The sequence below is a fragment of the Populus alba genome, chromosome 11, assembly GCF_005239225.2.
Source record: "Populus alba chromosome 11, ASM523922v2, whole genome shotgun sequence".
NCBI classification, from domain to species: domain Eukaryota; kingdom Viridiplantae; phylum Streptophyta; class Magnoliopsida; order Malpighiales; family Salicaceae; genus Populus; species Populus alba.
In genome coordinates, this window is record NC_133294.1 from 13,675,743 (window position 1) to 13,700,223 (window position 24,481).

Consider the following 24,481-nt stretch of genomic DNA (forward strand, 5'->3'; position numbering starts at 1 on the left):
TTCAATATACTAGCATTGACTTCTATGTTGGACAATTGATTACAATTACAATCAAAGAAAAAATATAACTATATATAAACTTAGGATTTACAAATTAGTAAATACTTACGAGTGTTTTAAACCATAAGGCAAATGATTCCTCTTGTAATTGGTAAATTTGAGATTCACTAACATTTGAATTTTGAGATAACAATAATTGATAATGTTGCCTATAATGAAGTTAATTGAATTTATTTTATAAGAGAAAGTTATTTAAAAAAAAATATATAATTGTGGTTTTTACTTACTAAATAAAAAGTTTCAATTCATCACATTTAAGTAGCACATAATAATATACTTGTTTAAATTTGATGTCTGTCAAATATTTAATCCTCACATTTAACAATAACCAAATCATTTTTGCTTACCAAGATAAAAACTAAATGCAATGCCCTTGTATTAAGAGAATTCATCGTGCACTTTTTCACCCAACAATGTAACATCTCTTCTAGTTTTATCTTTCAAAAAGTCCTTTTTATTATTTTTGAATCAATGATGACTTGGCAAGAACCTCCAGTGAAAAAAAAATGAAGTTTATCACCATTTATTAAGGTAATTGCCTTATTATTATCCATGTAATATGGACAAACTAATTTTCCATGTGTATTCTAACCCAAAACCATCTCATACACAAGAAAGTCATTTATAACCCATATTAAAGTTGTCTTTATTTAAAGATTCTATTTTCTTAAGACATCATAAGTCAAAGCCCCGACTGGCCATAACTGATTCAACTCATCAACAACGATGATTGAAGACAAACTTCTATATTGTTACCTAGATTGTAAGGACCAGGTATGATCATAGATAATAACATGAATTCTAACTTCAACACATCCCTGAGGGCTAGTTATAAGCTGTTAGAATGACTAACCAATAAGAATAGAGTGTAACAAAAAATATAAATGAATTAAATCCATTTGTACACAAGTCAAGATATATATTTTGTGGTTCCATGAAAAATTAAGGATATTCCCTATTAAACTACTTAAAAGCTTCACTGTTAGAAGAATGAACTATGACTCCATCTACCTCATCATGTGAATGATGTCATTAGATATATTCAACAGTTTTTAGAGACCTAAATAATCTTTATAGCTTACAAATGATTGAGAAGTATCTTAATTTCTTATATGTAAGTGTCCTTCCTCTATAACTAATTGGTTTATACTAAGATGCTGATAAGTTTTGCACTCGGTGAAATTTGCAAATCACCATTATATAACATGCAAAAGTTTGGACATATATTGATTTTCTAGTATTTTAAGCCAAAAGATTTTATCATGGATTTTGTAACATAAAAGTTATCTTCTAGTTATTCCCTTCAAGTAACATGTTTTTCACCTATTCCAGAATCCTATTGTAAGTGGCCTCATTTAAACCATAATCTAACTTGATAGTAAACATTTATACAATGACCGGCAATTTATAGTGAGTTGTATACGTATTCTATAATGGTTCATGAGAATCTTTCTAAAGTTCAAAAAACCTAGTTGCATTTATAGTCAATTCTTCATCTAAATGGATGATACGTGAACTTTTACTTGAATAATCTTGATTCATTATCAAAGTATGCATCACCATATTCCTCTAAGGATGACTATTATCATCCGCAAACTCTTCTATATTGCTAAAACTAGAAGTTGAGCCAACTATTATTTCTAATATGGTTTTATAAGGAATATAAGGTTTTTTTGTGAGCAAACAAACTTTAGTATTTCTTAATGAATCTTTTTTAAAGTAGATGCATTGTCACAACATCTTTGTAGTGGAACTTTTTATTCTTACACTTCAAACATGGACATCTAATTTCACCTTCACTAACATTCTTTGGATTAAAAAGTACAAATTTATAAAAACCTCAACCTCTTTACAATAATATTCCTTATACAACTCGAAAGAATCTCGAGACATCCAAGAATGATAATTCATTACTTAAAAAAACCTATATAGAATACTGATGAAGATATATTTTTTTAATAATGTAACTATCAATTCAAAAGTTATTAAAAAAAAATGAATTCATAATTCAATAACAAATTACTATTTTTACATAAATTCAATTTTGCGTCAAATGTGAACTAAACAATAAAATTAACAACAAATAATTAGTAACCAAACTAATTATCCATCATTTGTTCAATTCAAACTTATTCAATCTAAATTAATACATTTTAATTATTATCAATTTCATAAAAATAACAATTTCTCTAGATTTTCACAAATTTTCAACTTAACAATAAAATTAACAAAATATAATTCGTACTCATAAAATAACCTGTTATTTTTTCAATTATAACACACCTAAATTATAAAATCAAACTCATTCTCATAAAATGACAATTGAAGTCAATTTCCTCCAAATCCTAAAAAGACCCTAACATACAAATCACACATTTATACAATAAAATTCTCTATGAAAAAAAGTCGTAAAACACTTAAATATACAACAACCAAACTACAAAAAGTACAAAATAATTCAATAAATTATCATAAACTATAGATGGGTTACAAAAAAAAAGGATATATTTGCTTACTTGGTGTAGCAAAACCTCACAAGAAATTAAACCAAGAGATGGTTGCTGATACTATTGATAAATTTGCTAGCGGTTTGGGGTGGTTAGATTTGTGAGGATGGTGGCTTGATTTGTGAGGAAATAGGGGATGGGGCTATTATTTTTTTTAGGCATGTAGAAGTAGAAGAAAATGAGGAAAGATCAGAGCTATCGAGTTTTATTTTATTTTATTTTTCTTATGGAATGTTTGTTGCATTTCTTTTGGAAAATACTAATGTGTAATATTTTTGATAGAATTGCCAATGAAATTTTTATAATTTTCTTATTTTCTCTATTATGTTGGAAATTACCAATGAAAACAATTATGTGGTAATTTCCATCATAAATTATCAATATACTTTTTTTTATTGTTATTTATGTTAGAAAGTACCAACAAAATATTTCCTCTGGTATTTCCGTTGCTATTTATCAATTTTCTAGTAGTGAAAAAATCAAAATAAACTTAAATTAAAAAAAAATAAGCTCAAATCTACCCTCTAGAGTGATGGTAAGACTAATAAATATCTCAATGAAACTTCTCTCATCGAATGAAATCCATTGATACTAAAATCAATTTTTTTTTATGGTCAAAATCGACGTCAATCAATATTTTCTCTCTATACCATTAGATTTAGCGATGTTCTCTCTCTTTTCTTAAACTAGGGAGTAGAAAATGAAGTTTTTGACTAAAATAATTCTTTTTTTATATATATAACAAAAGGGTCTGAAAGTTGATCATTTGGAATGTATAAGGACCAAGCTTTATTTTTTGCATCAATTTTGAAACAACCATCTATTTTCCCTGTTTTTTTTTTTCACTTTGGTTCTCTATTTTTTCATTTAGCTCTTAGTTAACAATTTAGAAGCAATTTACAACAAATGGTTTTCAAATGTAAAATACATGGTAAGGATAACACTCATCTTACCTACAAATTACAATGTGTTAAATTTCACGATAAAGAAGCATGTATCAGATCAGAAACTAAACGAGAGAAATTGTTTTTGTATTTTTTGAGAGGTGAAAAGGTTAAGAGTAAAACTTTGTGCTCTCATTTATGCTCCAACTGCTATGATGAAGTAAAAGAAGCCATGGAAAGAAGCTTCGTTTCACAATGGATCATTTGCTCTCATTTATGCTCCAACTGCTATGATGAAGTAAGAGCAAAGCCGAAGAGTAAAACTGAAAATGAGAAGTGAAACCGTTGACGCAAGAATCGACAAGAAACCTGTCGTTGTTGTGACTCGGAGCATTTACGAGACACGAAAGGCATTTCCAGACTTACAATATAACTTGCTTGTTAAGATTAGACATAGCAAAGACTTGTGTGTGTGTGTGTGTGTAAGATTAAGACGCCTCAACTATCTATAATTTATTTATGTGAAGAACTAAGCCCCCCTCCCTCCCTTGTTTTACTTTTGTTTATGAAATGGTCATCTATAACTTGCATCTATTACCAAAATATTCTACTTCAAAAGTCACAAAAGCTCAAAAAATCAAAAAAAATGTCGCGGCTGTTGGTCGATAACAAGGTTGCTTGTGCTTGGGAAGTCTGGCCTTAGCCCGAAATTCATTTCATTCAACCTCTCATTAATATATATATATATATGCATGCTAAGTTAGATCATATAAGATGACTTTAAGGAACTTGCAACTTCAGTTTTTTGTTATATAAAAATTAACTGCTTGTTTTCATTTTTTGTTTTTGATTTTTTGTTTTTAGAAACTAAAAACTGTTTTATGTTTAATATTTATTGTTTATAAAAACTATTTATCTAACAAAAGAATACGGACATTATTATACAACCTTAATTTTAGAAATATAATAATATATTCTTAATTAGAAAAACTTAGAAAGAAATAATATTGAGTGATTTAATCATAAATATTAAATGGTGAGGTCTTAGCTGCAATATGCATGAAAGTGAAGGTGATAATGTTAGAAATATGTTTAAAGATGATGGTTGATGGGAACATTTAATATCAAATTTTTAGAGTTAAAATTTTATTAAAAATTATTTTCCAACAATAGTTCTTTAACATGAAACATAAATGTCATAACTTGCATGCTTTTTACCTCCATTTTTTAATTTATTTTAAAAAAATAAAAATAAATTCCAAAACATTTATTTTGGATGCAATTTTGTCAATTTGTGGTCATTTCATAATTTTGACCATTTTACTTATCATATTCATGTTAACAAAAATTTTAAAAATAAAAAAATAAATAAAAATTAAATAAAAGAATATCAAAGAAAAAGAAATAATAATATCAAGTCAATTTATAATTCTGTATAACTTTTTGATGAACATGAGATAATCCCAAACCAGTCATGGCGCTGAAGCTTTGTGCTTAATTTTGTGTGAACTTCTGTTCTTTTTTCTTTTTTTTTTTTGTTTATTTTTAGTACGCAAATTATACGTGTACAAATCAAACTTAGGCACCATGTTAATCAAACTATACAACTATGCACACTCAACTATGCTCGTGAAACTCACAAATCAAACCATCAGTATGGATAGACCATGTTACAAGCTTGGAACACAAATGTAGCCAGAAAATACCGTATATAATCATACTACGAACTACTAAAACGAAAATTAAAAAAGAAAAAAAAAGGAAAATACGAAAATAATTAAAGGAGGCTATCAATATTAAGAAAAGTCCCTGCTAAGCTGTATCATCCCGTGAGAATGACGCCAGAAAAAGAACTTGTCTTGAGAGGAAAATGAATAGTTTTGTCTATAGTAGCATCGCCCGAAAAGAATCACACGACTCCCTTGCAATTTACGTTGTAGACTCGCTCTCCAATTAATTAGTAGACATGGTCGTTAATTTAAGCTCATTAAACACGAAATTTATTTATTATAATTTACCATACTATCTGTACTATAAATTATAACCTAGGTTCCATCTAAGCTAGCTACCACAGAACATTTAAGCTTTTCTCCTGATAAAAAACTCATGAATCATGAATCATGGCAGCACATTTTTTACTTGTGTGCCTTTTATATTCATAAAGAAACTCCCATGAGACACCCCTTTTAGGAATGACAAGTGATGGACATTAAAAAATTAAAAAAAAAAAAAAAAAAAAAACCAAGAAGAACGACATAGAGAGATTTCTTCTTCGTTCTTAATTGGCATGGGGAGTCATTTTCACATCATTAATTTATGTTGCTTTCTTAGATCTTGACCTATATGGGAGAAATCATGTTATATAAATCATGATCCAAACAATACTCTAGAGGGATTGATTTGTCTTTTGGATGTATTATGTAGTTGGTGGAATTAAATTCTTAGGGCCCTGGTCAATATGAAAGCTCTAGCTAATTTTTTAATTTTTTTCTCAGGCGACCACAGCCACATTCCACGCGTGATTGCTGGTCATTGCTAAATCATGGTGGGTATCTTGCGGGGTCGTGTTTCGTTATCACTATTTAATATATACTTTCAAAGTTCTCAAGTCTTAAACCGACCATGCTACGTGGCAACATATATGTGTAGACTTGCTACCTTGAGTAACTTGTTTTTCTAATTTTATTCTTTCCATAAAAATATCTGATATTTTTCATTTTTTATATTATTTGATGAACCCATGTCATTTTTATCATAAGAAACAAGTTTTGGGATACAATTGACAGAGATGTTATGTCATGTTACGGCGAATAAAAAATTTACAATTTATGATACAAGTTTTGTTTTTGAATTTAAAAAGGAATTGTTATTGTCAGGGTGATTTTGAAATTGTTTGAAGATTTTAGGATTGTTTTTTAGAAGTTGAAATTATAAAAATCAAAATGAAATACATCTTAAATTTGTAGTGATTGTGACACAATTTTTTTGGATGGAGATGTTGTGTTGTGTTGTGTTTTGCTCAATCAAATGAAGTCATGAGGAGACTTGTTTGACTATTGCTATGGTTATGAACTTATATTAACTTTTCATATATTAATCACTTTTCATAATTTTATTTCAAACATTTTTTTTTAGCAAGTATATGAAAATATATAACATGGAGTTTTTTTATACATATATAGTACATATCTAAAGAGATCCTCCATAATATCTATATTATAAGTTTTTTTATACCTCTATAGTACATATAATGACGAGTGTATAAATTCTCAAAAACAAACAAGCTTTCATGTTAAAGATAAGTGACTAGTCATTCATTAGAAAGATGATGGAGATGGGGTTGTAAACTTGCCAAACAAGTATCTTATGTGGATTATAAAAACTCTTCGATGATTAAGTCAGTACGAGAACAAGGTTTTTGGAATCAAGAAAAGATTTATGTGCATGTGTTTGCAAAGAATGTATAAGAAAAGAGATGATTAGAGGTTGAAGAAGAAGAAAATAGGAATCGAGAGATTAAAACCATTTCACTTGATAGCTAATGAGCGTTATATGGTCATGAGTCATGCCAACTTGCATAAAAACAATGGTATATAAGGGAAAACATTACGGTATCAATCATAAAGGCTATATTTAGAATAATAGCTTGTAATGATTAATGGTTAGCTATTCAGTAAAAAAATATGATGTCATATGTGTCAACCATTTGGTATAGGCATACCTTAATGCTAAGTAAAATTATACATGAGATAGGTAGGGTTTCTTTTATGTTGCCTAAGGGATATTCCTTTGAGCCCCATTAACTTGATTAGATGTCATTTTTATAGGTTTATGCTATCTAGGTAGACTAGATGAGTTGTCCTAGTTACACGAGCCTCTTATCGTTTATAGTGCTAATATAAAGTTGAGTAGGTTTCTTTGTTAGGTGTATTTGTATCCCTAAATATATTAGTTATCCCTCTAAGTCTTAATGACATTGTGGCATGAAGACGAAGTCCTTGCCTAACCTTTATAACATTAATGTTACATGTTCAAATTTCATTCAAGGTGGTGAAGCGTGTTGAAAAGCTTGCAACTCGACCTGAATGACATGTATCCCATCTTATCTGAGTGAGAAGTCATCTCATTACTTGTACTTTTTTAAAGGTATGATTATGATGAAATTTCTAGGGAAACAAATCTACATAAGGGAAAAATGATTAGGAGACCATGGGTTAGTATGTGAGCGCATGTGAGGATATCAACAGCTCTAAACTTTTAAAAAATTAGAAATTAGTTATAAATGATGTAATGTCATAAATGAAACAAGGAACTGTCTAGCCAAAATTGGATGTATGTATTTTAGTTTTCTAAAAAATCATCAAAATAATTTGAACATAGAATTTGGGTTTAATGAATGTTTTCTAATCAAATTGTTAGCTTATTTCAAATATAGTTAGAGAGTGTTTGAATGGGAGGTAGCTTGTGTTTTTTTGAGTAAAAAACATTTTTTTGTAGTTTTTAAAGGTGTGGTTTGTACTTAAAAGGTATTGTACCTTTGACAAAAAGTCACCACACCTCTAAGCCAAACACACTCTTTAATAGACTAAGGTTTTGTTTGTTTCTCAATGCATTTTGTGTTTTGTTCTAATTTTATATTTGAGAGTTTCTGGTTAATATATACACCATAATTTAAATATAGGATTAGGATTGAATGAATTTTTTCTAACCAAATTGTTAGCATAATTCAAATATAGTTAATAGACTGAGGTTTTGTTTGTTTATATAATGCATTCTATGTTTTGTCCTAATTATATATTTAAAAGTTTTTAGTTAATCAATATACATCATACTTTTACATGGATTCCATTAAAATCTCTCTTTTAAAATCTTATCAAGAAAAAACCTATAATTTATAGTTTTTTATAAATTAATTTTTTTAAACTGTAATAAAAAAACTACCGCAATACCAAATACACACTCATGTTACTCTAATAAGCTATTAATATTACGGGCAAAAGACATATGAGGCCTTATTGCTTACCCACTTTAACTATTGGTAAATGTTTTAAGAGAAGGGAAACTTGTAATTATCCACCAAGTTAGTTTGATTTTCTATATTTTACTAATTGAACTTGGAACAAAAATGATGGAAAAAAAAAGCTAGAATCAATTTTGTAATCCTTCCATGAGTTTTGACAAGCACTTTATATATTACATCAACAACTAAAATAAAATAATTTGAGAAATCACTTTTGTATAATTTTGAAGTTTAGTTTACTCATATTCCTTAACATATGTTTGATATAAGGATAAATGGGTGAAAAATCATCCTTATAGTTTTTGACATTCTTTATCCATTTATGATAATATATATATATATATATATATATATTGAAAGAGAGGGAAGTTTTAAAACAGTTAACATTTAACTAAAAAAAAAAGAGATTAAATGTTAGCATGAGAAATGAGGAGTAAAGGTTTTTAAGGAGGGAAAATGTTGGATTTTGTGCATTTTCCTTTTTTCAAAAAATTTAACTTTCATTTTTTTTTTCTTTTTTATTCCAACTCTTAACTTTTGAACCCATAAATATACATTATTTAATATTTTATAATCATATACATTAAAATTGATTTGATTTAGTATGATCCTTATATATATATAAAACATCCTGGACACTTTACCCTTTAAAAATATATTTTATACTCTTCTAAATATTAATCTCATACCAAAACACCATGAATAAATTATGAATCCATCACTTATTATAGAGGTTAATATAAGAGTTTTCTTTTTGTTTATTATCTTTTTTAAAGGCATTGCTAGCGATGTTAATATAACTGGAAAAGGAAAATGGTAGTTTTTCTTCAAAGAACACGAAAGGGTATATTTGTCCATCAATTATTATCCAATTCTTGATGGACTTCTCAAATAAAATATATTTTCAATTAGATCCCTATCTATTAAACAATTCTCAATTATCTATCGTGGTGTTAATGTGTTATCAACCCATAACATAAAATGTTAAAATCATAAAACAATATAATTTTGTTAAAAATTTCAGTTTTAAAATGAGCAACTTAAGCATTAAATTAAAGTTGAAAGACTCAAATGTAAAAATTAAAAAAAATCTAGACACTTAATATTTTTTTTTATCTCCAATTTCATAAGAACTAGTTAGTCAATGGTTATGGTGGAAATTAGAGGTATTCAAGTATATAGTCGAGTTGAGTATGGACTTATAATTGTATTCAATTTAATTTTTAATATTTTATAAATTATAAACTCCATTTATTTATTTTTATTTATTTGAACAAGTTGGATAATTATGTTGGGCTAAATTCTTTGTGGATATTACAAATACTCATGAATTAGGTTTGTATTATTAACTTTTATTGATCTACATTTAAATAAAGACATACAACATGGACAATAGATAACATAATATTTATAATATTATGTCTATTTTTCACACATTACATTGCTATTAAATTCTAGTTACCCTATTTCTTTCAACAAATAAACTAGTTACCCCATTTCTTGTTTGTTTCATAAAAAATAAGTTAATAGAAAATAAATATTCAATCTATAAAATATTAAATATAAAGGCAAAATAAGTATGGAGTAAGGTTGATAGTTAAAAATCTGAATCTGCCACTAAACTTGTAATCTTTATATTTTAGTTTTTCAATTTTTGTTTTAATATTTATATTATCAGATTTTAAAGGTTTGATTCCAGTGATATGATACAAATATTAGAAATTATCCCTTTTCTTTTCTTTTTTTAACACCCATGTGAAAATCAAAAGCCGACAAGACCCATCAATTCTCTAAAAATCAGTCAATTATGGGCCACCAAAAGTTTAATTCTCTGCCACTTGTTCACCATGGAGATCACTTGCACATCTGTATACAGTCCATATAATCACACATAAGAAAATCGCCAAAGCCTCATGCCGACCTTTCGTTTCTTCCATGTCTATTTGTTGTGCCCTTGCGTAAGATCCATGTTCCTCAGACTTGTCTCGTCGAAATACCCATACTATCCCCATATTCCTCCCAAATCTCCACAACTTTCCTGCTACAACGGCTAGTAATATCTCACAACAAAAAGGGCAAAATGCTGAACTAGATAAACCATGGAAAGCGACCCAACCCAGGCCTCTCTTTTTATTCCCAACGCATTTCGCTGTCGGACATTTTCCATTCTGTGTCCTCCCTTGTCTTTTCACATTAGCCCCTCTCAGTTTCAAGCTCAGATTTCTCTCCCCCAGAGTTTCTCTTTTTTATTTTTCTCTTTTCCTGCTCTTGTTTTTTATTATTTAATCCTTTCTGTCTTTAAAATGGCAATAGAGATTTAACAAAGCCTCAGCTTCTTGAATGATTGTTAGCTAAAATATTGTGATTGTTATATTTTCAAGGCGTTGAAGAGTTTCTTCCTCTTTGTAAGGTAAGTTCTTGAAGGTTGAAATTGGTTTTTGATCAAGTTTCCATTTTTGGGTTTTGTTCCCTGCTTCCGCATATTTGATATGGTAGTTTAACAGCCAGTTATAAGATACCATATGTGTATTTAGATGTCTGTATGGTTTAAAGAGCTAAAAGGGTGCTAGTTGCTGTTGTCTTGAAAAGCAAAGGCTGGTGCTTTTGATAGTTTGCATTAGTTTTATCGTGGGATCACCGGTAGTCTTTGAACTTGTTTTATGTTTGTTTCAAGCTTGTCTCTTTCGTCCTTCAGTTTATTTTTGTTGATTTCCTTGCTTTTCTTTTTTCTTGTTTAAAATCATTGGTTTGGCCTTTGATGCATCTCTCCCTCTCTGTTTTTTATTTCTTTGAGCTCTGTTTATCATTCTTTGGAGCTCAAAAGTATTGATATTGTCTAAACTCTTATTTTGATCCCCTTCCTTTTTTTTTGTTTGTTTTCTCTGATTTCTTCAAATAGAGGGACGCAGTATATATTTCTTTATTGTTTGTTTTGGCCTTTGATGCATCTCTCCCTCTCTGTTTTTTATTTCTTTGAGCTCTGTTTATCATTCTTTTGAGCTCAAAAGTATTGCTATTGTCTAAACTCTTATTTTTTATCCCCTTCCTCTTTTTTTTTATTTTTTTTTCTCTGATTACTTCAAATAGAGGGACGCAGTATATATCTTTATTGTTAATTTTGAGGCTTCTTTTTGGCCCCTCTCCTCCTAATAACGTGTCTTTATATTTTATATATATATAGGGGGTTTAATTGCAGGGTTTAGTCTCTTTAGACTTTGAAGGGGTCGGCAATAGGGGGTGTCCTTTGTGTTTTTCTTGAGGCGTACGTCCCAATGAAGAGAATTTGACAAAGTCTCGTACGGTTCTTAAGGTATGATAATTTCTCGTGATACTTTCAGTAGTTGTATAGTATTTATTCCGTTTTCATTGACACAAAACAGGCTTTAACTTCATGGGTTATGATATGATGATTGTTTACCGTGTTGAGCTGATGTATGTGCACCTGCTTTGTGATTTCTGGGGTTGGTGTTCACACGTGCTTGCCACGTAGATAGCATCAGTGATCATGCACGTGCCTCACATATCCCTGTGTTTATTATTATGCCCTCTTGTGTGAAGGGATAAATTATTAGATACAACTGGAGTTGTGTTTGTCTCTTACAAAAACATAAAAATCCTACACCAGAAATAATTCGTGTGTCAGAGGGAGGGTACAACTCAGACATTCTGAATGAGTTACTATGCTAAATAACATGCTTTTTCTATGAAAAAAGGAGCTGCAAGATCCACCACAACTTTTCTTAGATGAACAATGATCCATTGTTTATCCACTATTTATCATCTTTTTTGTGGATATAATAAGATTTGGTTCCCCAGGTTTCGGGGGGCTCCCCAGGACCAGAAATTAGTCGAGACATTAGGGGCCTGGGATGCAAGTGTTAGGACTTGAGAAACCCTTAGCATAGATAATACTTGAGGTACCCTCATTTGAACAATACTTGCCTGTCTTACCTTATCATAGCTATTTGTTTCATGAAATTGGAAAAATAAATGTCCCAAAATTCTGGATTTTGAGAAATTTAATACCTTATACTGTCATACAATAATGATCCTCATATCACATGAGCCCAACAAGATGGATGTGTATTTCTTGTAAGATTTTAAGGGCTATGATTATTTTGCACACCCAATTTGTCATCAACTTAATCATTTGCATGGATGCGACTCTAACTTCACTGTTATGGAGTCAATCGATGGTAATATTAAAGGAGTTCAATTTTTCTGATTTGACATGTTTTTCAATCATAAAAATTTGTTGGATTAAATCCATTGATGCAACGGTTCTATGTGGTGTGAAGGTGTGCTTCATTGGCAAAATTAAGGCTCATATCATTTACAAATTAGCTTTATTGATAGGTAAATATTTCTGGTGTATTATGGTTGTCAATGAGTTGTTAATTGATCCATTTATTGACAATACTAGTTTGTCTTATCTCTGAGAAGGAAATTCATGCATTTTTTTTCAGTTCTTACAAAACATCATATCGCCTTTTCTTCAGTTTATATTATCAAGGCCTTTCTTGTTAAGCCAAAAGTATCTCATGCTGTGGCTCTTAATTTCAATTTTTTTTAGGGAATTTTGCTTGTGCATCTGCACTTAACTTGCATGCTGAAAAAAGACTGATGGACCTTTACTGGGTAAATGAACTTGTACACAGTCATTATCCATGGAGAGTAAATTGTTTTGTGGTGTTTTAATGAACATGGAGTTCAATGGATGGAAATTTGAAAGTATTTTGGGGTGTGCACATGAAATAACTCCCAAAGTTAGTAAATTCACCACTTGCTAGCATTTTTGTGACTGCGAGTTTCAAAGCTCTGCTACGTTCTTCTTAGACATCTCATTTGCTTTTATATCAGTGGATTTTCTTTTGATGTTATTTCAGTGGATCCGATATCTTTTTGTTTAGAATGAAGGCATGATTGTTCCAAGTGTAGCCTAAGCAATGCTGTGTGATTCGATCCAAAGGCTCTAGTTCCTGCCTGGGGATAGGATTCCAAGATATTTTGAAAGGATTAATTTTATTATATTAGTTTAAGAAAGTGGTTATCCTGCCCATGTTGAATTGAATAGTAGGTGTCACTTGGCCTGAATAAAAAAAGAAATGGAATAACCACAGAATTATGCAGAACCATGGAAAGTGCTATCAAATTGTTAATTCCCCAAATGTTTTCTCTCAGCTAGATTCATAAATTATGCATCCCTACCGAGATGCCTAGTTTACGAATAGAGACAAGCATATAAAGCTTTCAACTTGTCTTTTTGTGCGTGTCCTTGAATTGGCTGCTGCTTCTGTTCTTCTCTCCACCAGTTTCTTTTTTTCCCGCGTTTAAAGTCCGACTCCTTTATTCTTTCAATAGGAAAGCAAATTAGGAACTCTTGAAAGGTAAAAGAAGAAGCAAAATGAAACTCTATCCTCCATTAATGGCCTTGATATAGGTGCTGAAGTATTTGCTTTTCGCTTTGCTTCAACACCATTATCTTCACCATCATCCTCAATCTTTTTTGTTCTCACCTTTCGCCCTTTAGATTTGCAATCGCATAATTTCCGTTATTTGATCTTCTTACCATCATTGCAATTGTCACTATTTTCAATAATTTCTGCAGATGGATTCAGTAAAACCATCCGCCGTGACTCCTAGGAAGAGTAAATTTGCACGAACTGTAGCCAAAGTTCTTCATCTTCGAGCAGCAAGTGGGATTGCTCCTGTTGACGGGGTTCAGAAAGTTGTGGCCCAAGAAAAGGTCAAGGATGACAAGCATCGCCATAAAAGCGCAGCTAGCCGGCCGCAATCATTTGACATTAATGATAACGATGAACATGAAAAAAGCTTGGCCTTGGAAGTACTCGTTGCCAAACTGTTTGCTAGCTTATCATCTGTAAAAGCTGCATATGCTCAGTTACAGTATGCTCAGTCTCCTTATGATGGTGATGGGATTCAAGGAGCTGACCATATGGTAGTCTCTGAGCTGAAGAATCTGTCTGATTTGAAGCAGTGCTACATAAAAAAACAGTTTGATCCTTCTCCTGATACCTCTCTGGTTTTGGCTGACATTCAGGAGCTGAAGAGTCTTTCAAAGATCTATGAGATAATGGGGAAGAAATTGGAGTCTCAGTTGAGGCTCAAGGAGTCCGAGATCATGTATCTGAGAGAAAAAATGGAAGAATCTAATAGACAAAACCGATTACTTGAGAAGAGGTTAAATCAAAGTGGACATTTATCTATGCCTGGCAATCTACGGCAATCAGGCTTAAGCCCCAGCCATTTCATTGCAGTTCTACGACATACAGACAAGTCCATTCGAAGCTTTGTCAAGTTGATGATTGATGAGATGAAATCTGCTGGTTGGGATCTAGATGCCGCCGCCAAATCCATTGTATCCGATGTGGCCTACTGGAGAGCAGATGACAAATGTTTTGCATTTGAAAGCTTTGTTAGCAGAGAGATGTTCGATGGTTTCCATTTGCCTAATTTCTCTCTACAGGAAGAATCTCCACCAGACAAAAAGAATCAGCAACAGTTGTTTTTCAGGAGATTCACTGAACTGAAATCCGCGAAAGCAACTGAATACATTGCCCGCAAGCCCAAATCAACATTTGCAAAATTTTGTCGAGCCAAGTATTTGCAACTTATTCACCCTCAGATGGAAACGTCCTTTTCAGGCAATCTGAACCAAAGAAGCCTCGTGAATTCAGGTGAATTTCCCGACAACAGTTTTTTTGCCACATTTGTTGAAATGGCTAGGCGGGTCTGGCTTCTACATTGCCTGGCCTTTTCTTTCGACCCAGAAGCCTCAATCTTTCAAGTCGGTAGAGGGTGTCGTTTCTCTGAAGTTTACATGGAATGTGTTGCCGAAGATGCACTTCTTTCAGAAAATGCACCGGAAGCTGATCCACCGGTGGCATTCACCGTCGTTCCCGGGTTTAGGATCGGTAAAACTGTTATACAGTGCCAGGTCTATCTCTCTCAGCTCCATACCAAGGTAAACCGTTGATAAAAACTTGAGCATGGACCTACAACATCGAAGAATGAACTGGTGCAGGCCACTACTCATGATTCTTTTGAGTAAAAATCTGATGATAAAAATGGCTTTTCCTACCTGCATAGTGTTTGTTGTGGGGTCTTGGAATGTGTTGACGAACAGTGACTCAGCTGGTCTTCGTCTTTCTCATGGCCATGTTGAATGTAGAAAGCGCGTGGGACCGTAGTTAGGAAAGAACCTTCGGATCTTTTATTTCAATCCACGAAACAATTTTGTTAATAATAGGCCATTGACGGAAGGCTTGTTTAGCTGTGTTGCACCCTTTCCCTGTGCTCTGGATGCCCTCAATGTACATGCTAATATTCAAAGTATAATATAAATGTGGATTTTCTATTCGCAGTTATTGCGTCCAAGTCATTCTCCAGTTCTTAACTAGAAAACTGGCGCGTGTTACATTGTGGGTTGGGCTGAAGGTTTTTTTATCATGAAAAACAAAAAATGTTAAATGTCGGAGGAATTTCTTTTATAATGTTATTAAATTCATTTCAAGAATTTAATCTTGAAACTATTCTTTCCAAATTTTAAATTAAATTATTTAGGATTTATCTGGTCATTATTCAGTAAACTTAACGGGTCTATAAAAATGAACTCAAATAAATAGTTAAAAGGTTTAGTTTTTTTTTTTTTTTTTTTAAATCTAAGATTACATATATATTTTTAATATTAAAACAATGATTTATTGGATTGATCTTAGTTTTTTTTGTTTAGTCTACTAAATTTATAACTCAAGTCATGAATTTTACAAGGTGTAATAACTTTATTTTTTATTTTTTAAAAAAGTTTTTACTTAATTATATGGTAACAAAAATATATGTCTGTAAAATTAACTAACAACTAAAAGTAAAGATATTTATTTGAAAATATGATAAAAAAATATTAAAATAAAATAAAATAAATTATAAAACTCAAATTAAAATCAAACAATTATTGATAAATAAAATTAACAAAAAAATTAATAAAAAAAAAAGACTATGCCCACCACACCCGTGGCTTTAATAAAATGGCCTATATATGTCTTGGACTTGAAGTCCAGGCCCATGACTCGTTTTTTGTTTTTTTACCTGGAGAGAAGAACAAGTCATGTGCTTCTTCTTTTTCTTTAGTAGGTGATAGATCACTTATAATGATAGGTCCCCTATAGCAACAAGTGACCTTTCACCTGTTGAGTGTCTGTCTAGAATCCGCTTGTCACTTTGCTGGTTGAAAAATCAGAAAAAGGGATTTTGTTTGTTTAAAAATTTATTTTCAATTTATTTTACTTAAAAACAAATCAAAACTATCATGAAAACCTTTATAAATTACTAACCAACCCTAAAACACCCCAAAATTGCACAAAGAAAAACAAAAATCAACCAAAAAAAATATAAATTATACCTGAATTTTTATATGTTTAGAAAAAAATGAAACTCGTGATACAAAAAATAATGAATTTTATCAATAAAAACAGTTATTCATCAACATTTCATCTCCTTTATTATTTACAGGTGATTTTTTTTCCTATGAAATCAAAGTATTGAAATATTAAAAAAATAAATTTTTAGATTAAAATAAAAATAGGCAAAAAATAAAAGGAATGTGGAGCAAGAAAACAGGAAGTAGGTGGATTAAAAAAAAAAAAAATCTTTCTATCCGAAATTAAGATTGATCATAAGATTTTTTTTTTATTTTACACATTGGTTTTTTTATTGCTGAATATTTTTTTAAATTGTTTTTTGACAAATTGATTAAGAAATTAAACACTGTAATTGGGAAAAAGTTTTGAGAAAGAAATGAAAAAAGAAGATATTGTGAGTTGATAAAGTGATTTCCCTAGCTTTTTCTTAGTATATATAATTATAATTGCAATGTAACTTTGCTCAAAGCTTTGGATGCCTTGGATAAACAAGCTTTTTGTCAGCTTCTTCATCTGAGTGATCTTTTTTTGTCTCTAGAAGTTACTTTGTGTGCCTCGATTACTAATTCTCCTTTTTGCACCATCTCCCAAGAGTCCCTTGAATCTTTCAACGTGTCTTTTCCTTTTTCCTTGTCGGATGTATGCAAAATGACTGTCCAACTCTCCTTTGGAGAAGGGCAATTAGATTTAGACCCATAAAGTAACCTCAAATGTATATTTAGAAATGCACAGCCTTAATTGGATTGTGTATCATAGACAAGACAGGACAGCTTGTTTGTCGAGAAATTGTGCATGATGCAACCTTTATTTAATGTGGTCAGTTATGAGTTGACATGCGATGTCGTTGTTTGCATGTGAAGCGGGTTTAATTTTTTTTATTAATTTTAAATTAATATTTTTTTTATATTTTTAAATTATTTTGAATTTGCCAACATCAAAAATAATTTTTAAAAATAAAAAAATTCATTACATATATTTTGATATGAAAAATTATTTAAAAAACAATTGTAACTACACTGCCGAATAAGCTCTAATTTGAAAATTTCAATTCATCAAAATGATGCGGTTCATTATTTTTTTTAGGAGCTTAGAAGAATGATAATAATTGTTTTTTTAAAATATTTTTTATATAAAATTGTATTAAAATAATATATTTTTTTATTTTTTAAATTTTTTTAATATAAAAATATATAAAAAATATTAATTTAAAGTAAAAAAATTAAAAAATTAATTTTTTTTAAATATTTTTAAAACATAAAAATAAACAAACACAATGTTGTTCACATGTACAAAAGAATGGAATAAATTAGATAGTGGTTCCATAAATCTTTTCAAGAGTGTTTTGAAGTATTGTATCGATTGTTTTTTAAATTATTTTTTTTAAAAATATATTAAAATAATATTTTTTATTTTTAAAAAAATTATTTTTGACATCAACACATTAAAATGATTAAAATCATAAAAAAAATATTAATTTAAAATAAAACAATAAAAAAATTAATTAAAAAAAAACCTTTTAGAACACAAAATCAAATAAAATATAAAAAATATCACAAATTGGAATTAATGTTAGGTAGGGTTAACAATCCATGAAAACTGCTGGTGGCCCATTTATTTTGTCTCTGCGCAATACTGTACCATGTGCATTTGTTGCATAAATCTGAAGGGAGGCTTGGAATTGGGATTAGATTCATATATTGATCAATGGAAATGGAAATGGAAATGGAATTGTTTGGTGTGTAAATTCATCATTGATATCACTCATTATAGTTTGGTGTTGCTCCTTTCGAAGTCAAAAGGGAAGATATGTCAAGTTCAAGCCTTATCCTTGCAAAATTCGTTGCTGATAATCTCAAAAACTCCAACACTAGAAAACATCACCAATTCACATGCATCAAATTAAGACTTCTTACCTTAAAGTTGGTTGTGGATATTCTTGATGGAAGGGGCTAAAAAACCCTTTTCACTAACCAATATAAACTTAGAAAAAAAAAAAAAAAATTCACCCACAAAATGATACTCAGGTTAGAGATGTTTATAGGTTATTTTTTATATATGAAAAGGACTAATTAGTTCGAGCACATATTTTTTTCCTAATAAGTTTTTTTTTTCTTTTTTTTTCTTTTTCTAAAAGAGTTCAATTCTTCTTGTTCTCCGTAAAATTCCCTTTCATGAATGACATATATATGAGTTTAACCCTAAGTTATCTACTTTGATATGATTTTTTTTAATCTTAATTTTTTAATTATTATTTTTGCCGATTCCTTCATGTGCTTGGGTAAATTTTACATATATTTTAGCTACTTAATCTTACAATCCTATCAACGAATTGTAACAATGCTTTATATACATATGAGATCAATGTTTTGTTGGTAAGGAAAATCAGTATAGGACAACTTCAACACAATAGAGGAATAGTGCCGGGATTTGAATTCTCTAAAACACATTAGATGAACAAGTTTATAGGAGTCTTCTGCCTTGATTCTTTTGCCTTCTCTTTGCCATACCAAGCTTGTTTGTAACTTGTATCCATAGCATAGTCACAGATTGAGTTACTTGGCTAGCAGTCAATTTTCGAGAACATTCTTTTTCTGTGCACTTCGCCCTTGTATAATTAGCATCCTTTTTTATTTTTGACAAACTTAAATAAAAACGATGAGCTAAGGCAGACTTGGGCAATGCGACTCGTGACTCTCCAACACTACCAAAAATTTGTCCTTCGGATTCCATCATCGATCGATTTCCATAAAGTAGAGACAAGTGGCATGGAAGGAGTAGAATTGCTTAAGCCAACCAAGGTACTATTTAGGTTGGTTTCTGATGAGGTTATAAAAATCAAAGAAAACATCTCGGTTAAATTATTTCTTGAAATCACCTCATATCTTTTATGATGTATTCAATGACCTCCATTTAAAGACTACACAGACTTTTCCTTAAGCAAATCTTTTTTTGGGGAAATATTAGCTCTTGCTGGAATAAATATCTGCACAAAGTCCCTCGGAGGTGTTGATGGGGGCCCTACGAAGATCAAGTCAGTACCATGTATTTTTTTATGTAACAAGAGACATTAATGGAAGTATTAATGAGCTTTTATGAAGATAGAGAAGAAGAGAAGGAAAAAGTTGTAGAATTAAGGAAGAAGAGAGTGTTTGTCTCGGAGTCTAAGGTTTTCAACTCCCTCCCTATATATTCATTCTTCATTTTATATTACCTTACTTGACTTGCTTCATACAACGTTGGAGGGATAGAGATGTAATCTTGTAACAATAGAATAATATTATTCTACTGCTTGTGCCATCATATCTACTTAATATAAACATAGACTGCTTGTTCGTATTTAATAGGATGTGATGGGTATCATAATTACTAACCCATACCTAAAGTATGGGGGGCTTAATGTAGAGTAACTCGTCAGTTATGCACCCAATCTAAGGGATGTTGGGCTCAATCTACACCCGAAACCTAGGAGAAAACGGGGCACGGATGTATCCAGGTCCATTGTGGAGCTGGGCGCCAACACGTCCGGGCCAACGTGGGGCGGGGTGTGGTCAAGTTCGCGCCCAACATAGGGTGGGGTGTGGTCATGTCTGAGCCCAATGTGGAACCGGGCGTGGACATGCACGCGCCCAACGTAAAGTTGGGCGTGGTCGCGTCCGGGCTCATTGTAGAGTCGGGTGTGGGTGTAACCCAACCTAACTTGGGGTTGGGCACCTAAAAAGACATAGCCTCATTTTAGGTCATGACTTTCGTGCATTATCTCTTAAATGAGGTTGATTTGAGAAACCATGACCCATTAGTAACCCCCCAAGTCTGCTCATTTTTTGGAGAAATAGGGAGACTTAAGGCTAAAGAGACTTTGGATTGACCTCAATTGAGTCGTGCCCCTGGTCAAGGTGCCTTTTATACTCCTCTTGTTAGGGCCTCACTGGCGGGGATGGTGTTCCCAAAGAGTTATTGTTTGAATCTTCAAGATGTGTTCCCAATTCTTCCTTTCAAAAACAATGGACACTCACTACTGTCCTAGAGAAGTGTGTCTTAGACGCCAGAAGGGTGTGTAGCCCTATTTGGACTAGTAAGAGGTGTTGTTGTAGAAGGGCTGGTTTCATCACTTTTTGATGTTGTAGAGGTTGGTACCCATGCTATCCAGGAGAGGTGTTGGTCCCAGACTACATATAGGGTGTGTAACCCGAGTTGAATAAACAGTGTGAGCCTGATAAGGCCATTTCAGCGCTCTTAATGTTGTAGGGCTGGTACCTGTGCTATTCAGGAGAGGTGTGGATCCCAAACCGCATATAGAGTGTGTAACCCGAGTTAGATAGACAGTGTGAGCATAATAAGGCCGCCCAACACTCTTGATGTTGTAGAGACTGGTACCCATGCTATCCAAAAAAGGTGTGTAACCCGAGTTAGATAGACAGTGAGCCTGATAAGGCCGCCCTAACGCTCTTGATTTTGTAGAGACTGGTACTCATGCTATCTAAGAGAGATGTGGGTCCCAGACCGCACACGGGGTGTGTAACTAGAGTTGGATAGACGATGTATTAGTTCTCGATTCCAACTGAAAAGGGTAGATAGAAGGAAAGGAGGGGGCGCTGACAACCGTCCTAAAGAGTGATGCATTGATCCCTTACTATTGCTTTGGAGAAGTGGGTCCCAGACGCCACAGGGTGTGAAACCCTGATTGGTGATACTACAATGTTGATGCTCACTTAGAACTTCGCTACCGTCTTGGAGAAGTGAGCCCTGGGTGCTACAGGGGTGTGTGACCCTGATTGGATCAATAACAAGTATTACAGAGAAAGGTACGAAAATAAAGTAAGAATAACTGACGATAAAGATATGCATTCTTTATTTATGTATTTAACAATGATACAACTATCCAGCCGAGTTTTGATTGAGTTTGTCCATAGCTTAATTTCTGCACAGTCGCGCGGTATAAACAAAATGATGATCCACAAATTTGGCCTAGTTTGACTCTCTTATGAAAAATTAACATGAAGATGTTCTCCCAGATCGGTAGCACATCATTGAACACCAGTTCATTTCTAGCCTTCCACGCTGATGATCGAGAATTGAGGTAGTTAACAAGGCAAATAATTTTGTTCAGAAACTATCGAGAATTAAGGAAAAGAACAAAGTTGGGCAAGGTTATCGTTTTGTTGTCTTAGAAGATCGATCTAATGGAAAATATAAATAAGGATCAGAAAGAATCCCTTGTTTAGTAACTAGAAACAAATGCAAGAGTAGAAGCGATACAATAAGGAATCTACTCAATCCATTCCATCTTCCAACTACTAAGAGCCAAACGAACAATCTTTGTATAATATATACTCTGCGACCGTATACAATGAAAGTTGCAGCATAAAATACATAAATAATGATGCCCCCACAAGACGAGTTCTCTAAAAGAAATGCTTCAATATATATATATATAGAGATGATAAAGTTCAAGCGGCTAGGTATATGTAGGACACCATATATTATAAGTATATCAATGGTGTGATGCGAAATCAAGACATCTAGTTTCCTGCTCCAGGACTGGGGACGGACTGCAAAATTCGATCGATTTTGGAAAGTTGGGACGTGATGAACCTTTTACCGATGACTATTGATTGCGCATCACGAACAGGAGGAAAAGATGGAGTAAACTTGTCTTCCAAAGCAGGATTTTCTTTCTTCTCCAGGCTCAGTAACTTTCTGGCTTCAAAAGACGGTGCATGACAGATCAAGATGAGTATGAAGATGAATGCCATTGTGCTTACACGAGCCTATATGAAAAACTTGCTACAAAAAGAATTAAATCTGGGTTATATATGTAGCAGAGGAGATATGTTGGATGGCAGCTATTTATAAGCATGTGTATAGGGTGAGAGAGGCGAAAGATTCAAGTTATCAGTGGCTAAGTCAATACCTGTGTGGCGTTGACAAAAGAATATCTTACGTTTGTTGATTTCGCTACACGAAATTTGCAGGCCTGTCTAAGAAATTTGAAGAAAAGTTGCCGGCCTTCCATGATTTCTTGGTAATTTGTTCTTCCTACTAGTACTCCTCCTGTAAGAGTCCTGATTGCTGAGGGTCCAAGAATCTTACTCATGGCCGTTGCCCTTTTATTTCTCCATTCTACACATTAATTTAGTCCTTGCGACCAAATCACGTGGACTGATCATAATTTCTATCTTGATTAATAATTTATTTTGATTCACTTTTAAAGAATCTCAACTTAGAAAGTTTTTAAATTGTTAAGTGAGTTTCTAAGAATTGTTTTATATTCATTATGAGACTGAATTATCTTACGATTATTATTACCTAAACAATAAGTTCTTACACTTTTTAAAGAAAAATACTATCGTCTACTGGAATCACAGTGCACTGTAGTTTTCGTAAGATTGGAGGAAAAACATTGAAATTAAAAGAATAACTACAAGTATTTCGTACACCTCAAACAACTGAATATATATATTATATTTATAAAAAAGAGCTTGGTGACTACGGAAAAACAGCTGCAAAGACCCCATGATCCAATTAAATGTATGGGATCGACGAAATTATATTGTCTAATAAGAATGAGAGAGAATGAAATAAAAAATAATGTCTCTAGAAGTTCTTTGATGTCACTTACTACATATGAAATATAATAATCTGAATCTAAAAGATTCCAACTATCCTTTTGGAATGAAGTGCATCCGGTCAATCGAATTCCTTTTGAACTAGACAACACGAACGGTCGGGTTTATCTAAAGAGATTGTTCATATTATCATGGGATTAGCTTAGAATCTTAGACGCGACATTAGAAAGTGGACAAAAGAGAATTAGATAGTAAAATAGAGTCAACAAAAATTAAAATATGCTTCAGAGATAAAATCAGTTTAGATAAAAGGTTCTTAATTCACTTGCGCGGGGGACCTTCGTTTACAGGTTAAAAATAGTATATATACGCGTGAATGTAATTAACATACGGTTGTAGGAAAGATATCTAGCTCTTTTGTGAGTATTCTTAGCTCTAAGAATATAGTTATGATAAATAGAAGTTTTTTTATAAATTTATTGTATCCATTCTCAAAAAAAAAAATTAATATATAAATCATGTTATTCGGTTTTTTTTATTATCAGACTTTTTTTTTCATTTATTTTTATCCTTCATGTAGTTTTTTTATTTTTTTTCTGGTCATGCTCTGCTTTCATCTTGTTACTGTTAATGTGGTAACTTATTGTTTGAATTTATTCGAGTTATCAAATATATATCAATAATTTATTTTGAAATTTTTATAATTATATTTAATTTAAATAACATTTTGCAGGGTTCAAACGACAAAATATATATATATATATATATATATATATATATATATATATATATATATATATATATTAGTTGGTGTTTTATAGAAAAATAAATTGGATTGCTAGAACTAAGAAATTAACTGATTATCTAACATGTAAACCTTGTTTCTAAGCTACTTGGATATTTTAGGACCTCATCATTGGCGTTGTTTGTGAGAATATTATATATATATATATAAACCATTAGTTTATTTCTAAAACTTGTTTTTTATTCCAGGCCATTTCATAGC

At 31.6% G+C, this 24,481-nt stretch overlaps 1 protein-coding gene across 2 annotated transcripts; it reads left to right on the plus strand.

The window, feature by feature from the left end:
- The first annotated feature begins 10,626 nt into the window (after positions 1-10,626).
- LOC118038285 (protein GRAVITROPIC IN THE LIGHT 1) lies at positions 10,627-15,855 on the plus strand. 2 transcript variants are annotated; one of them, XM_073412700.1, is made up of 4 exons: positions 10,627-10,881; positions 11,668-11,781; positions 11,899-12,827; positions 14,080-15,855. In XM_073412700.1, exon 4 carries the CDS (start codon positions 14,080-14,082, stop codon positions 15,466-15,468), a length of 1,389 nt encoding a protein of 462 aa, XP_073268801.1. In that variant the 5' UTR covers positions 10,627-10,881; positions 11,668-11,781; positions 11,899-12,827; the 3' UTR covers positions 15,469-15,855. The 2 variants fall into 2 exon arrangements, with proteins under 2 accessions (XP_073268801.1, XP_034900493.1); XM_035044602.2 differs by lacking the exon at positions 11,899-12,827.
- The last annotated feature ends 8,626 nt before the right edge of the window (positions 15,856-24,481 follow it).